The sequence below is a fragment of the Nycticebus coucang genome, chromosome 2, assembly GCF_027406575.1.
Source record: "Nycticebus coucang isolate mNycCou1 chromosome 2, mNycCou1.pri, whole genome shotgun sequence".
In the NCBI taxonomy this organism is placed as follows: Eukaryota; Metazoa; Chordata; class Mammalia; order Primates; family Lorisidae; genus Nycticebus; species Nycticebus coucang.
This window is the reverse complement of record NC_069781.1, coordinates 86,378,373-86,395,329: the sequence shown is the minus strand read 5'-3', so window position 1 is coordinate 86,395,329 and position 16,957 is coordinate 86,378,373. Positions and strand designations below refer to the sequence as shown.

General features: G+C 40.9%; 1 protein-coding gene across 4 annotated transcripts in view; it reads left to right on the top strand.

Moving 5' to 3' along the window:
• The window catches only part of NMRK1 (nicotinamide riboside kinase 1), a 33,039-nt gene extending 28,065 nt beyond the window's left edge, over positions 1 to 4,974 (top strand). For all 4 annotated transcript variants that reach the window (XM_053575509.1, XM_053575494.1, XM_053575502.1 and 1 more), the window contains one exon: positions 4,043 to 4,974. In XM_053575509.1, coding sequence (XP_053431484.1) covers positions 4,043 to 4,062 — 20 coding nt within the window. In that variant the 3' untranslated portion in view covers positions 4,063 to 4,974. The remainder of the gene's footprint in view (positions 1 to 4,042) is intronic.
• Positions 4,975 to 16,957: the final 11,983 nt, after the last annotated feature.

The following is a 16,957-nucleotide window of genomic DNA, read 5'->3' as shown; positions in this document are numbered from 1 at the left end:
TGCTCTTCCACTATCCAACTAGGCAATTCATTGTTCCTAAACACTCCTAATTTCAGGATCAGCCCTTCTTGTAGGCATGAGTCCATCTGAAGAAATTTTAACACCATTTTAAAATTTCTTCTTGCGAGTAGAATTTATAATCCTTTTCATATATGCCCACCCACCCCTGCCATCTGTTACTTTGAAGAAAGCCAGGCATCCCATAATGAGGCCCAAGCACTGACATAAGTGAATATAAAGGGGTATAGGGTGAGAAGAGGGGGGCCGCCATCATAAATGATAGCACATGAGCCAGAGCCACTTCTTAGAGAGTTATTGGCTCCCCTTTCTGGTCCTATTGAGATCCTTCCAGGGGTATTTTAGCTGCTGGACACCTGTACCTCTGTGTCTTCTCAGTAATAGCCAGTACTGGGGTCCAATTCTCCATTAGTGACTAAGTCATCCCCTGGAGTTTGGCCCTTATGATCTACTGGCTGATAAGATGAAAGGAGCCCTGGTTATGTAGTTCAGCTAAACTGCACCCAGATTCATTTCAAATCCCGCCTTGACCATCTGTTCTGAGGCCCAGGAACAGCTGGCACGTTTTGAGGGATGTTGCAAGCCCCTGGGAAGGTGCATTTCCACGTATGTGCCAGCCCTCCTCTTCCCTTGCCCGTACCCTAGAGGCAGATAAGGAAGTTTTATATTTTATCAACTATGCTATTTCAGGCTGTCTTGCTTATGTTCTAGATATTGGCTAAAATTAAGAAAAACAATTTAAAATAAATTTTAAAATTTAAAAAAAAAATAATAACACGTTAGAAAAGGCATAAAATCAGAAGCAGATGAGCTTTTGCTACCTCCAACATTCACATTAGTTTTTCTCAATTGCATAAATAAATCACTGTTTCATTTATAGTAACCTCTCACCTTTCCTAGTTCTTTCATCCTCAGTATCCTGTCCAGCCTGGCCCAAGGTAATCTTCAGCATAGCCAGGCTTAACCCCAAGTGTGACACTGAGCTCACAGGGGAGGCTTTTCAAATAATTCAAGCAACTAGTAGTCCCGTTTTTTCTCATAACATCTCATGAATATGTTTAGCTAATTTTTCATTCTAAGTATATAAATTAATAGTGAAAGGGAAACAAGAAAGGTTGACTTTTTTTCCTTTAATGATGCATAGTATTTTACACATTTACGTGGTACATGCATAGAATATATAGTGATCAAGTCGGGGTATTTAGGCATCTATCACCTTGAGTATTTATCATTTCTGTGGGTTGATAGCATTTCCAGTCCTCTCCCCTAACTATTTTATTTTATTTTATTTTGAGACAGAGCCTTAAGCTGTCACACAGGGTAGAGTGCCGGGGCATCACAGCTCACAGCAACCTCTAATTCTTGGGCTCAAGCGATTCTCCTTGCCTCCACCTCCCAGGTAGCTGGGATTACAGGCGCCCGCCACAACACCTGGCTATTTTTTGGTTGCAGCCGTCATTGTTGTTTGGCAGGCCTGGGCTGGATTCGAACCTGCCAGCTCAGGTGTATGTGGCTGGCGCCTTAGCCGCTTGAGCCACAGGCGCCGAGCCTCCCCTAGCTACTTTAAAATATGGAATGTATTCTATTCAGCAACCTCTCTTCAATTTCCCCTTCCACCCTCACACTCTTCCCACCCTCTGGTATTTATTTTTCTATTTTCTATCTACATGTGATGAGGTTTTTGGCTGTCACATGTGAGTGAGAACATACAGAACTTGTCTCTCTGTGCCTGGGTTATTTCCATTATAATGGCCTCCAGTTCTGTCTATGTTGCTGCAGATGACATGCTTTCATTCTTTTTTGTGGTCAAATAGGATTGTGTGTATATGGCATATTTTCTTCTTTTTATTTTGAGACAGAGTCTCACTTTACCACCCTGGATAGAGTGCCATGGCATCATCACAGCTCACAGCAACCTCGAACACTTGGGTTCAGGCAACCCTCTTACTTTAGCCTCCCGAGCATCTGGGACTACAGATGCCCAACACAATGCCTGGCTATTTTTAGAGATGGGGTCTCACTTTTGCTCATGCTTGTCTGGTACTCCTGAGCTTAGGCAGTCCATCTGCCTCGGCCTCCCAGAGTGCTAGGATTACAGGCATGAGGCACCACGTCAAGCCTTGGCACGTTCTCTATATTTGTCCGTTGATGGCACTTAGGTTCATTCCACACCTTTTTGATCATGACTAGTGCTATAAACATTTGAGTGCTGACATCCTCTTGACATACTGATTTTTTTCCCTATGTGCTTGATTGCTACCCAGTAGTGATATTGGTGGCTCGTACAGTAGCTCTACATGTAGTTTTTTGAGAAATCTCCATATTGTCTTCCATAACGATGGTTCTAAATTACATTTCCACCAACTGTGTGTGTATGAGAGTTCCCTTTTCTCTACATCCTCAACCGCATCTGTTATCTTCTGTCTTTTTAGTAATAGCCATTAAATTTAATTGTTACTGAAATGATAAATATAACCCAGGAGAGTAAGGATATGAGACTTATACATTTAATTTAATCCTTATTTGAATTCAGAGTTTGAGGCAAAATTTAATCGTAACCTATTCTCACCATAACAAAGCAATCCAGCCACCTGGAACATTCAGAGTCCCTTTTAAAATGTTCATTGTCAAGTCATTATAAAAACATGAATTATAAGAATATTTTAATATAAAGCAAAAGAGAAGAAATAATCACCTGTATTCTCACTAATCATACATGTTAACATTTTAGTGAGTCCATATCCAATCTCTTGTTGTTCACATTGGTCTCTCTTTTACAAGACTTTGCAAGGACACTGCATAGTTAACCAGCCATTTCTGGCTTTAAATTAGCATTTAATATTTAACTAAAATATAAGACTTGACATTAACATTTTAGAGCAGAAGATGTCACATGCCTAGTTTCAAATCAAAGAAGTAAGAATTTGCAAAATAAAAATTTAATTATCAAATGTTTGTGTTTTTCTATTGGTAGTTTTTACATTCAGTTTAAAATATAATTGCTAGTTATAAAATAATATGCTAGTATAATTCTAATGTAATAGTCCAAATTAACATAAGATTACTTAACCATTTTCCAAGTGTTGGATATTTAGTGTTGTCATAAGTGTTTCATATTGATAAATAACAAACCTGCTGTAAAAATATTTGCACATATTGTTTGTTGGTTTCCCTTTCCTCTTTTTTTTTAAGAGATAGGGTCTCACTGTGTCACCCAGGTTAGAGTACAATGGCATGATCATAGATTACTGTAACCTTGAACTCCGATCCTCCTGGCTCATCCTTCAAGTAGCTGGGACTACAGCCACACACCACCACACCAGCTGATTTTTTTAAATTTTCTGTAGAGACAGTCTTGTTATATTGCCCAAGCTAGTCTTGCACTGGCCTCAAGCAATCCTCCTGCCTTGGCTCCCCAAAGTGCTAGGATTATAGGTGTGAGCCACCTTGCCTGGCGGGTTTTCTTCTTTTTGAATTATTTCCTGGGATAAATTCTCAGAAGTGGCACTTACTGGTTAAAGGGTATAATCATTTTTATTCTATATTTTACATTTTTCAAAGATGAAATACTACACTAAAGAATGTGTGTTCTCCAACTTGAGCCATGTAATGTGAATGTGGTAGGTTTATCAAGTACGTATTTAGCTAGGCTTTCTTCATTTAAGAAAAAAGAAAAGGTAATAATGCTTTCTTCCCCATATCAAAAATAACACTTAAAAACAAGAATTATACTGCAGCAAGCAACACTTTAAGATTTTCTTCTAGTCCTCAAACTATTTCATTCCCTGAAGTCAAATATTAATATACCAGTTACAAATGATATTGGGTATCTATTTGATATATTCAGGTATGCTTAAAATTTAGTACGAGACTTAGACTCAATTTAGTTTTACAGGAAACCAGCATTTTGGCTCTAGAATCCTTATAATCTTAACATCCTTAGATTTACTGTTGTTGGTGTGAAGATTTACTAAAATGAAAGTTGGAAGTCTCCATTAATTTCTTTTTTATATTTATTCCCAAGGTTTGCAAGTAACAGCATAAAGACAGAATGCAACAAATCCTTCCTGGAATGATTTAGAAAACTCAAAGGAATATATCTAAGAACCTTAACTGAGCTACAACACGTTCTGTGGTACAAGGACAGCTGTTGTTTTGTATGTTTGTTTCTTACTGCACATGGTTTTCTGAACGTGTGGAAGAGTAACTATCCCCGCCAGTGGACAGGAATAGACCCTAATGACAAGTCGGTCCCACTTCAGGAAGTGCACAGATGTAGCATAGCTCACAACGAGTCATAAAGCCTTCACTTTCTGAGCACAGCTCTGTAATAATGATTGTCAAACTTTCCTGACTAGGACCCTGAGTAAGAAATAAAGAGTACGTCACAGGCCAGCATACAGAGAATCCGTTGTGGGTGTTGGCATGTTAAGTGTGTGTGTGTGTACACACATCAAGTACATGACATTGGCCTTACGTATGTATTATACACTGTGATATTTTCCTATTTTTAATTTTTTTAAGTAATAGTTTCAACTCAGAAAAATAGTTCTCTGTTGCCATCCCATACCAACACCACCTTCAAATAATTGGATTATCAGTAGTAGCAGTCACATTGAATAAATCAACAATTTACTGTAATATCTGGCTGTTTGGGGGTGTTTCGTTACGGGTTTTTTCATGTATCTAATACCATTATGTCATTTGTGTTGAGACTTTGTTACAAATAGGGTTTCCCCTCTGTGGTTTATTTTGTGTTTTTTTCCAAACTATAATTTAAGCATCACAAAAATAAGCAATACTTGAATCATGTGGAATTCAGGAGACCTTTCTTCAAAAGCATGGGCACGAGAGTTGTATTGTGTGATGTCTTAAGGCCACTTTTGGATTTAAATTATGCACTGATGAATCTTTTCTTCATTAATAATAAGCAGATTGCCCACAACTGTCATGATCTTTATAAATAAACAATATATTGTTACATTAACTTTTACCGTTTTCTACAGGCTCATCAATCAGCTCTCATTATTTCTTTCTTTCTTTTTTTTTTTTTTTTTTGAGACAGAGTCTCAAGCAGTCACCCTGGGTAGAGTGCTGTGGCATCATACCTCCAACTCTTGGGCTCAAGCGATTCTCTTGCCTCAGTTTTTCTATTTTTAGTAGATACAGTGTCTTGTTGTTTGCTCAGATTGGTGTCAAACTCAGGAGCTCAAGCAATCCACCTGCTTCGGCCTCCCAAGTTTTTCTATTTTTAGTAGAGATGGGGTCTCACTCTTGCTCAGGCAGGTTTCAAGCTTCTTCTGAGCTCAGGGGATCCACCTGTATTGGCCTCCCAGGGGCCAAGATTACAGGCATGGGCCACCACGTCCAGCTCATTATTTATTTCTAACCAGCTTTCACTCAATGATGATTAGGGGGTTCTTTGGGTCCCACATACTACAAAATATACAAAAACAAAGCCTATGCTCACGCCTGTAATCCCAGCACTGTGGGAGGCTGAGGTGGGAGGATTGCTTGAGCTCAGAAGTTTGAGGCTTGTCTGAGCAAGAGTGAGACCCTGAATCATGAAAAAAATTGAAAAACCCAGCCAGGCACTGGGGCAAGCATCTGTAATCCCAGTGGCTTCAGAGGCTGAGGTAGCAGGATGCCCACAGCCCAAGTCTGAGGTTGCAGTGAGCTACGACTTCATTGCATTCTGCTCAGGGCATAGGGTAGAACTCTGTCTCAACAAACAAACAATAACAAAACAAAAAACCCTATGCTCAAATTAACAGTTCACTTAGTAGCTATCTATGACTTCAACCCACCTGTTTAAAGTATTGGTTTTCTGGGCGGTGCCTGTGGCTCAGTGGGTAGGGTGCCAGACCCATATACCAAGGGTAGCAGGTTCAAACCCAGCCCTGGCCAAACTGCAACAACAACAACAAAAATAACCAGGCGTTGTGGTGGGCACCTGTAGTCCCAGCTACTGGGGAGGCTGAGGCAAGAGAATCCCCTAAGCCCAGGAGATGGAGGTTGGTGTGAGATGTGATGCTACAGCACTCTACTGAGGGTGATAAAGTGAGACTCTGTCTCTTAAAAAAAAATAAATAATAAAGTATTGGTTTTCTCTTCTTTCTTTTTTCTTTTTTTCTCTTTTTTTTTGGGGGGGGGGGGGCCTTTGAGACAGGGTCTTACTCGGTTGCCCAGGCTAGAGGGCCATGGGATTAGCCTAGTTCACAGCAACTTCAAACTCCTAGGTTCAAGTGACCTTCCTGCCCCAGCCTCCCGACATACTGGGACTAGAAGCCTCACAACCACTGGCTAATTTTTCTATTTTTAGTAGTGATGCATCTCACTGTTGCTCAGGCATAGTTTCAAACTCCTGACTTTAAGTCTATAAGCATAGACTTCTAGAGTGCCAGTATTCCAGGTGTGAGCTACCTTGCCCTATTTCAAATAGGAATTTGTAATGAAGGATACCAGTGCTTCATTTCTGTATGTGCTATTTTACATTGTAGTTAGTCTTTACCAGAGGAGTTGATGGTATTGTGTCTATTTATAAAGGTACAATATATATTTGACAAGGAGAAAATCTCTGCTCTTTAGTTATTGACAAGGAGCAAATATGCTGAAGTCTTCACTTTCTGTGCATAAATATCCCCAATCCCTTTAGGATGAGTTTACTGTAAGGAAGGCTGCAATGTGCTTAGTATTAAACGTGGGAAGAGGAGGTTTGAAAGACACACTGACTAAAGGGTGAGATTCAAACCCAACAGTTTGCCTTTTAAGGCAAACTTGCTTGTGATATTACATAGAATTGTAAAATGTTGGAGAAGCATCAGCTTTCTACTCAGTATGGAAAATGAAACCAGAACTGGTGGCCTGTCCAACACCATGCAGCTAGCTAGTGGCAGGACCCAGGCCAGTCCACAATCCTCACACCATACAAGCGTCCGCACATACAAGTTTCATTTTAGAGCAAAGAATGGCAGAAAATTAGCCTGCTGGAATACATCATCTCTCCCACTCCCTTGAAGGAAGCAAATTGAAGAGACCAGAAAGCTGTGTAAGGGAAAAATGAAGCTTGCTTTCTGTACTTCTGGAGCCTAGTCAAGGAGGGAGACCAACTCATGAGGTTGTCTGTGGGGTAAGGAACAGTGGTGAGCTCCTGGGGGTTCCACGCCGCCCTGTAACTGTGCTGACCTTCAGTTTATGGCTCTAGCTATTCCTTCAATACTAGACTAATGGTAAAGAGTTAAGAAACAGCAAGGAAAAGCAAAAACAGCTTTACTCTCAGCTTTAGTGCACATAAATAAAGGAATGAGAATTGCAGTATCAGCTTGGGGCCCTAATCGGGGTAGCATGACCTATGAATAAGAGAATTTCAAAAGTTAAATTTCTTTTCCTTCCCTTCCTTCCTTTTTTTTTTTTTTTTGAGACAGGGTCTCACTCTGTTCCCCTGGGTAGAGTATCATGGCGTCACAGCTCACAGCAACCTCAAACTCTTGGGCTCAAGAGATCCTCTTGCCTCAGCCTCCCAAGTAGATGGGACTACAGGAGCCCACCACAATGCCTGGCTAGTTTTTCTATTTTGTTAGTAGAGACGGCTCTTGTTCAGGCTGATCTCCAACTCCTGAGCTCAAACAATCCACCTGCCTCAACCTGCCAAAGTGCTAGGATTATAGGCATGAGCCACCCTGCCCAGCAAAAGCTAAATTTCTAAAAAATAAAAAAGAAAGTTTTAAGCTATATTTCTTACCAAAGTGAGCATATCTGATGTGTTTGTTCCCCGTTACTTCAGAAATGTTATCAAATGCAAAAGGAGAGAGAGAATAATATGCCCCACTTCCAGATCCTAGAGGAGTTAGGTTATCTTCTTCAAGATTAAAAATAGAATCTAAAACATATATGATCTTTCTGTCAAACTTAAGCAAGTTCCTGGAACTTATTTCTTCTTATAGCAGTTGTTCCCAAACCTTAACATGTATCAGAATTCCTTGGAGAGTTTGCTGAAACATAGATTGTTCATTCCCAGCCACACCCAGTTTCTGACTCATTAGGTTTGGGGGAGGGCCCTAAACTTGCCTTTTTAACACATTTGTAGGTGATGCTAATATTGATGACGGAGGAACCACGTTTTCAAAATTAGTGCTCTATAGCAGACAAACAGCAGTTTGAAGACACAAAAGGGCCCACATTAACCTATTTGGATGCTAGAAGCCTGAAAATCAGTATAATCAGCCCTTAAAGATTTTGCAGAATCACACTCGGGCCAGTCATTGATTTTATTGACTGGTAGTTTCTAATTTTCCCTTTTGGTATCACCTATGAAAATGTATCTGGGCCCTTTAAATATTTTTTTCTTTTGCCAAGTGGGATGGTGATAAGCCTTTTCAGTAGAGGGCTCGGAGAAACAGGTTCTGCTCCTTAGGTTCCTGAAGGCTTGCTCAGCAGGTGCCTGCAGCAACCTTGGCTGTTCCAGGTTTCAGATCCTGTAGTATGTGGCAGGCAGCGCACCCGGGAGCCAGCAGCCACAGTGCAGTGCCTCTGGGACACTTGCCCATCAAAGACTTTTCCAGGGTGGTGCCTATAGCTCAGTGGGTAGGGCGCCAGCCACATACATCCAGGCTGGTGGATTCAAAATTGGCCCAGACTAGCTAAACAACAATGATAACTGCAACAGAAAAATAGCCCGGTGTTGTGGCAAGTGCCTGTAGTCCCAACTACTTGGGAAGCAAGAGAATCGCTTAAACCCAAGAGTTTGAGGTTGCTGTGAGCTGTGACACCACAGCACTCTACGGAGGGCCACATATTGAATCTCTGTCAAAAAAAAAGTTTTCCAGGTACCTTACAGGGTGGATTTTACCAAAATTTCAAAGAACAGATTTCCAGCAAATTATGTTAGCATGGTTCCATAGCTACTTTCTTCTCTGCCATTCAGTGAGTGATGGCAGTGCCCTCTCCAACAAGGCCTAGCGCTCCTTACTGCTGGGAGTTCTTCCTTGGGTGAATGATCTCAGCCTGAGTGTAACCGTTCTTTCTATCACTTCTTACAATGTTTTTTTTTTGTTTGTTTGTTTGTTTTGTAGAGACAGGGTCTCACTTTATGGCCCTTGGTAGAGTGCCATGGCCTCACACAGCTCACAGCAACCTCCAACTCCTGGGCTTAAGCGATTCTCTTGCCTCAGCCTCCCGAGTAGCTGGGACTACAGGCACCCGCCACAACACCCGGCTATTTTTTGGTTGCAGTTTGGCCGGGGCCGGGTTTGAACCCGTCACCCTCAGTATATGGGGCTGGCACCTTACCGACTGAGCCACAGGTGCCGCCCTTTCTATCACTTCTTTAGAGTTTAGACTAGCCAATCCTTCGTTAGTGTCTTATTTATAGAATAAAGATCTGATTACATTCTTTATTAAATTATATGTATGTCTACTTTTTTTATATTTTATATTTCTACATGTTTTATATTTGATACATCTTAGTGTATTTAAATAAGTTAAAATATATTTTATAGCCAGGTGCGGTGGCTCACGCCTATAGTCCTAACACTTTGGGATGCCAAGGTGGTGGATTGCTTGAGCTCAGGAGTTCAAGACCAGCCTGAACAAGAGCAAACCCCCCATCTCTAAAAACAGCCAGGCATTGTGGCAGGCACCTGTAGTCTCAGCTACTGAGGAAGCTGAGGCAGAAGGATCACTTGAGCCCAAGAGTTTGAGGTTGCTGTGAGCTATGACCACAGAATTCTACCCTGGGCGACAGAGTGAGACTCTGTCCCCCCCCAAAAAAAATAAAAAATAAATATATATATATACACATAATGTTATTTATTTATTATGTATAAATTTATATAAATACAATTATGTATTTTGTTTTGTTTAGAGACAGGGTCATTCTGCCACCCAGGCTAGAGTACAGTGGTGCAATCACATAGATTACTCTAACTTTGAATTCATGGGCTCAAGAGATCCTACTGCCTCAGCCTCCCAAGTATAAAACCACAGGTATGCACCACCACGCCCAGCTAATTTATTTTTTATTTTTTATAGAGAAGTGGTCTCACTAGGCTGCCAGGGCTGGTCTTGAACTCCTGGCCTCAAGCAATCCTCCTATCTCTGCCTCCCAAAGTCCTGCGATTATAAGTGTGAACCACCATGCCCAGCCAAATAATTTATGTAACTCTTTGTATTAACTTTTCCTATTGACATTACTGAGGAGTGGCTTCTCTCTCCAGACTAATACTGCTATTGGGTATACTATTCAGTTGATTTATACAAGATAAATTTGGACAACTGTGTGGATTCCTCCCTCCCTCCCTCTCTTCCTTCCTTCCATCTCTAATTTCTGAGGTACCATGCATATACATCATTTCCCCATAAAATAAAAATGTTCTGGCCAATCAGAAGTGCCACAAAGGCCTGTAGCTCACAGTGGCTCATGCCTGTAATCCTGACACTCTGGGAGGCCAAGGCAGGTGGATTGCTTGAGCTCAGCAGTTTGAGACCAGCCTGAGCAAGAGTAAGACCCCCATCTCTAAAAATAGCCAGGCATCATGGTGGGCACCTGTAATCCTAACTACTCAGGAGTCTGAGGCAAAAGGATGTCTTCACCCAGGAGTTTGAGGTTCTGTGAGCTATGACACCATGGCACTTTACCCAGGGAGACAGAGTAAAACTCTGTCTCAAAAAGAAAAAGAAAGTGCCCCACACTGCAGCCCTGTGATTTTAATTTACAATACTTTTTCTACATCAGACATCGAATGAGTTTCCTAAGGATAGCTTGGATACTCTCAATCTAAGAGTACAGTTCCTCAGGGAGAGAGAGAGGCTTGGTTATTGACTTTAAGATTTCAGGATAATTTTAAAATATGGCTTGCCTTTTTAAATGTGATCAACCATCTATTCATCTTAAAGTTATACAGAAGGACTTTCTTAAAATCTCAAAGTGACCATGATGGAATAGCCTGATAGGGCCACTGATGTTGTAATGTTCTTTAACAACCTGAAGCCTAGTACTGTGCTTATTTATTGTATGAGTATTTGGACTTCTATCTACTGGCCTGTAAATTTACAATAATGACTAATCTGTACTTTTCACCCACCATGTGCTAGGTACTGTGTCAAGTACTGTTAAGAAAGTTTTCCAAAACTTGGATATGGGAATTAAAGGTCCCTGCATGTCCTTTCAGGGTTATCTGAGGCTTGTCTAGCCTACTTGATAACTGGATAACTCAGTGGTTATCCAGTTCTGTACCAATGAGTACCTTTGACTATTCTCTCTTGATTAGGATGTTTTAAATCTCACAAAGGTAGATAGTAGCTTATAGACACTAGGTAGTCAGGGTTTCTCAACCTCAGCATATTGGCATTTAGGGATAGATAATTCTTTTGTGGGAGTCTGTCTTGTACATTGGAGGATATTAATACCATCCCTGTTTTCTACCCATCAGATGCTAGTAGCATCCCATCCCCCTACAGTGGGAACAACCAAAAATATCTTCAGACATGGCCAAGTATCCTCTGGAGGGCAAAATCATTCCTACATAAGTGATAAGGGTACAAATTACATTTGTCCACTACAGATGCAAATGATTTTTTGGTAAAAAAGATAACCCTAAAAGTTATGGTTTTGTTGCTCTATACATTAACCAGTTTTATATCAAATTAACAATCTTATTCAAGCACCTTTCTTCAGCTACCACAAATACTTTGCTATCTCTAATTCTCTTTGAACCAACCTTACCTTTCTCTTTCTCTTTCCTTCCTCCTTTCCTTTTCTTTTTTCCTTTGTTACTTCCTTCCTTCCTTCTTTCCTTTTCTTTCCTTCCTTCCTTCTTCTTTCTTTCCTTCTATTCCCTCCTTCCCTACCTTCCTTCCTTCCTTTTCTTTCTTTCTTTCCTTTCTTACTTCCTTCTTTCCTTGTTTCTTTCTTTCTCTTTCCTTCCTTCTTTCCTTTTCTTCCCTTCCTTCCCTCCTTTCTTCTTTCCTTCCTTCCTTTCTTTTCTTTCCCAGACTCTCTCCATCACCCAGGCTGGAATACAGTGGCATGATTATAACTCACTGCAGCCTAAAACTCCTGGTCCTCCCACTTTGTTATGGGCATGAGTCACTACACACGGTGTATTTTTTCATAATACTTTACACACACTATTTAATCCTTACAACAACCATATAAATACGAGGCTTTGAGTAGTGAAGCAACTACCCAAAGTCACACTGCATTGGAGCCAGGTTTGGAACCCAAGTCTTCATGGCTCAAGTAGTGAGCTGTTAACTATCATGCTATGCTGTATTTTGAGGCTAGTCCTAAAACTATGACCCAGCTTGTCACTGCCATTGCCCTTAGCTTGCAAATATACTTCACTGTCTCTGCCACCCAATTTATATTTCAAGGGCTTCACAGATGAAAAATCCAAGGACTAATCAATGAAACCTAACTTTGGAACATTCTATGCACACAGAAGCCACACCATAGAAGACTGACAGGATGACCTGGAATCCGCAGCAACTCAAGATGCCGTGTGTAACACACTCCTTGAACTTATCTCCATGAGTGCATTGCTGCTGTCTCTCTCCAAGCAAAAACATGGGCCCAGCAAGAGGTCTTTGGGGACTTGTTTATCCAGGAATGTACTTTTTTATTCATATTTTACAAATGGAAGATGCAATAAAACAAGGCGCAAAGGCATCAGAGATTAATGACATCAACACTTAAGGGTATTTTGTTTAGGTCTATGCAGCATGTAAATGCTTATCGGACTCCCTAATTGAATAACCATTTGCCTGCATCTTGAAGTTCTTAGGAGGTAACATAGTTTTATGAAATACAAACAATAAAAAAAATGGTATCATGTATAGAACGTTTATCACACATCAGCCATCATTCTAACTTTCCTACATATGTTATATCATTTAATACTCATAAAACTTGATTGGGGGGCGGCGCCTGTGGCTCAGTCGGTAAGGCGCCGGCCCCATACACCGAGGGTGGCGGGTTCAAACCCTGCCCCGGCTGAAGTGCAACCAAAAAATAGCTGGGCATTGTGGTGGGCGCCTGTAGTCCCAGCTACTTGGGAGGCTGAGGCAAGAGAATCGCTTAAGCCCAGGAGTTGGAGGTTGCTGTGAGCTGTGTGATGCCACGGCACTCTACCGAGGGCCATAAAGTGAGACTCTGTCTCTACAAAAAAAAAAAAAAACTTGATTGGGAGATACTATTATTTTTCAGATGAGGAAGCTGAAGCACAAAGAGGTTCAGTAATTTGCCCAAGTCCACATAAGCAGTGGCAGAGCCAAATTCAAATTTGACTTCAGAGTTCATGCTGTTAACTACTAGACTCTGCTGTGATAACAAGAGTGATTATCTATCAGACTGGCAGGAATAGAATGTGAAGGTCAAAGGAATAAGACTTCATTGAGGATATAACTGACCAAACATTCTTGAGGCCAGTATATATAGAGATCCTCCAGATCACTATCTTTTTTTTTTTTTTTTTTTTTTTTTTGAGACATGGTCTCTCTGTTGCCCTGGGTAGACTGTCATGGCATCATCATAGCTTACAATAACCTCAAACTCTTGGGCTCAAGTGGGCTCCCAAGTAGCCAAGACTACAGGTACACATCCAGCAAGTTTTTTTCTATTTTTAGTAGAGATGGGGTCTCACTCTTGCTCAGGTTGATCTCAAACTCCTCACCTCAAGCAATCCTCTTGCCTTGCCTCCCAGAGTGCTGGGATTACAGGTGTGAGCTTCCACGCCCAGCCCAGACCTCTATCTTGATGTGGTCCTCACTGTTCTGCAGAGGTAGTGCAGGGTCCAGAAAAAATGTTCCCTTCTCTGATCACCTGACAATACTGGATTAAAGACATGTTGGCTGGCTGGTCTACAGCTGCTAGAAATAGTAGATTTATTTGATGGGAAAGTTAATATTTATATTGGATAATCTTAGGCATTATTATGATTACTTTTAGTAAACAACAAACAATATGGAGGAGTAATGTTTACTTTTTGCAGTTGGAGACCTTAAGTCACATTCCAGCATATTTTTAAGTTATAAGAGTGATTAGAAAGTTTTGGGGGCATTAGTAATAAAGATGATGTATGCCGCCTGAAAATTATATCTTTCACTTACCCATAGTGCTTTCCCATTTCCTACCACATCCATGAAAGTCAGGACAACTTTAGGAACTGTCACACCACTTGACAATGAAGGAGAATGAGGCACCAATGTTATTTCAAGTCACTTAAGTAGTATCACAGTCAAACTTTTTGGTTTATTTCAGTGTAATTTATAAACTAGGTCTCTTTTCCAATCCAATATACTTTCTTCTGTTCTCTTATTTTCTGCAATAATCTTGCAATAAGGCTGTCACCAAAAAAATAAAATTTTTTTTAAGGATATAATAAGTTTTGGCCTTGTACCTGCCAGATCCCCTGTCTTTTGGGAAGTCCTGCACTGCCCGCTGAGAGAAAGGAAGTCAAAGATGGAACATGGGAGGGAAGTGGCAGTGATGGTCATGTTAAAAAATGAAGCAGCCAAGTGGAAAGTGCATGAGACTGTGAGTAAGCAGACCTGGCTTCTCAGGTGATCTTAGCCAAAAGACAGAGGAGTGACAGACCCGGCTTCTCATTCTGACTCTGATGCTTGACCATGGCCATGCCATTTAACTTTTGCACTTCTAAGGAAGTGAAGCTTTCCTCACATTTTAAATTATTCATTTCTGCATCATGGAATTTGATTAAAAGAGTCAATGAATATAAAGCAGTCCATCAAATGCCTGGCACCTGGTGGGTGTTCACTATTATTAGTTCCATCTTTCAATCTCAACCCTCTTGATTCCATCCTACAAACCTAAGAATGTTCTTAAAATCAAATAATATGTTATAAAATCATCTGAGAACCTCTAAAGGGCCCTGCAAATTTTTTTTTTTTTTATTGTTTTGTAGAGACAGAGTCTCACTGTACCGCCCTCGCCCTCGGGTAGAGTGCTATGGCGTCACACGGCTCACAGCAACCTCCAACTCTTGGGCTTACGCTTTTTTTTTTGTAGAGACAGAGTCTCACTGTACCGCCCTTGGTAGAGTGCCATGGCATCACACGGCTCACAGCAACCTCTAACTCTTGGGCTTACGCGATTCTCTTGCCTCAGCCTCCCGAGCAGCTGGGACTACCCGCGCCCACCACAACGCCCGGCTATTTTTTTGTTGCAGTTTGACCGGGGCTGGGTTTGAACCTGCCACCTCGGCATATGGGGCCAGCGCCCTACTCACTGAGCCACAGGCGCCGCCCTGGGCCCTGCAAATATTCAGGATGTTGAAAGACTATTAGATATCTCTATGCCTATTACTATGGCTAGAGGTAAGTCACCAATTATCATTGGAAATTTTTTTTTTTTTTTTGCAATTTTTGGCCAGGGCTGGGTTTGAACCCACTTCCAGCATATAGGGCTGGCGCCCTACCCCTTTGAGCCACAGGCACCACCATATCATTGGAATTTGTAAAAAGTATTATTCTTTGCCCTTCAAGCCTTCTCTTGATACTCATTTTAATCATTTTCACCCTACAAAAAATAAGTGGGTATGATGGAACATATGGTACATTTTTACTAGGACCTAAACCTCTATAAGGGTAGTCCTCAGCTTTTGCAACAATAGATCATCCAAGCTATGCATACTGTCCCCCTCCTCTTATTCAAGGACATCTTAATCCCAGCCATTAAATTGTGTCAAGCTGTTCCTGCCTTCCTCTCTTGGATTGCTCCTTCTGGGGCAAAAACAGCTAACCTATTGTGAGAATATTCAAGCTACCTTTTGCAAAAACCATATGGCAGAATAGTAAGACTACCTGCCAAGAGCCAGCACTAGCTTGCCAGCTATGTGACTGAGCAATCTTGGAAGTGGGTGCGCCAAGGCCAATCTAGTCTTCAGATGTCTGGAGCACAGCTAACGCGTTGATTTCAACTTTATGAGAGACCCAGAGGCAGAATCACCAGCTAAGTCATTCCCACGCTCCTGCCCCACAGAAACAGTACAAGGTGATTGTGTTTTAAGCTGCTAAACTTTGGGTAATTTGTCAAGCAGGATTAGATAACAAATACACAACCCACTCTAAATTACTGGTTGAGGCTGATTTGAATTGTTTGCTCTTCTGCCACTCCCAGCCAAAGAAATTCTGAGTAACACACCTACTGTGTCAGAATCATTTGGGATGGGTTCTAGGCATCTGTGTCAATGAAAAGCTTGACAGATTATTCTGATATGCAGTCCCAGTTTAAAATCTGTTTTTAACCAGTGCAATGTAAGCGTTCCTAATTCTATATGAAATTAGCACATTGTACCCCATAAATGCATTAATGTATACATGATCTTTGTGTTTACGATTTAATAAAAAAATAAAATTTCTGTTTTATTTGTGAATGTAGATATAACAAATAGTTATAACCCATTCATTGCCTTCGAATCAGTTAAATTTCCTTCTTCCTTCCATGATAGATTTGGAGAGTTAGGATTGGCCTTTAGGTCAAAGGAAGCTTAGGTAGGTCAGCCTCTCCAATGTTAGGAAAAGCTAAGGATTTTTCTTCTCTAGCTCTAACAGAGAAATGAGCAAGAAATATTAATTTTCACTACTTTACTCTTGAATTTCCATCTTGGCTTCATTGTTCTGGGTCAAGACCAGAGGTAATTTATATGAAAGAGTCCTTGGCGGTAGAACAATTTCCAACTGCTCCCAATCACATTCTGTTGCCAACCCACCCTTATCCCTAACTCAGATGTTGTTTCATGCAATAGTCAACAAATATTTTTCAAGCAATATGAAATCCTCTTATACCCAGAGAATATGAGGGCAACGTTGAGATGCAGACATTTCTGTCTAGTCCTCCCTCATAGACATAAACCACAGATGCTGAATTTCTAAACCTAAAGCTTGAAAACAGGAGTAAATACATAGCTCAGCATCTCTTCTG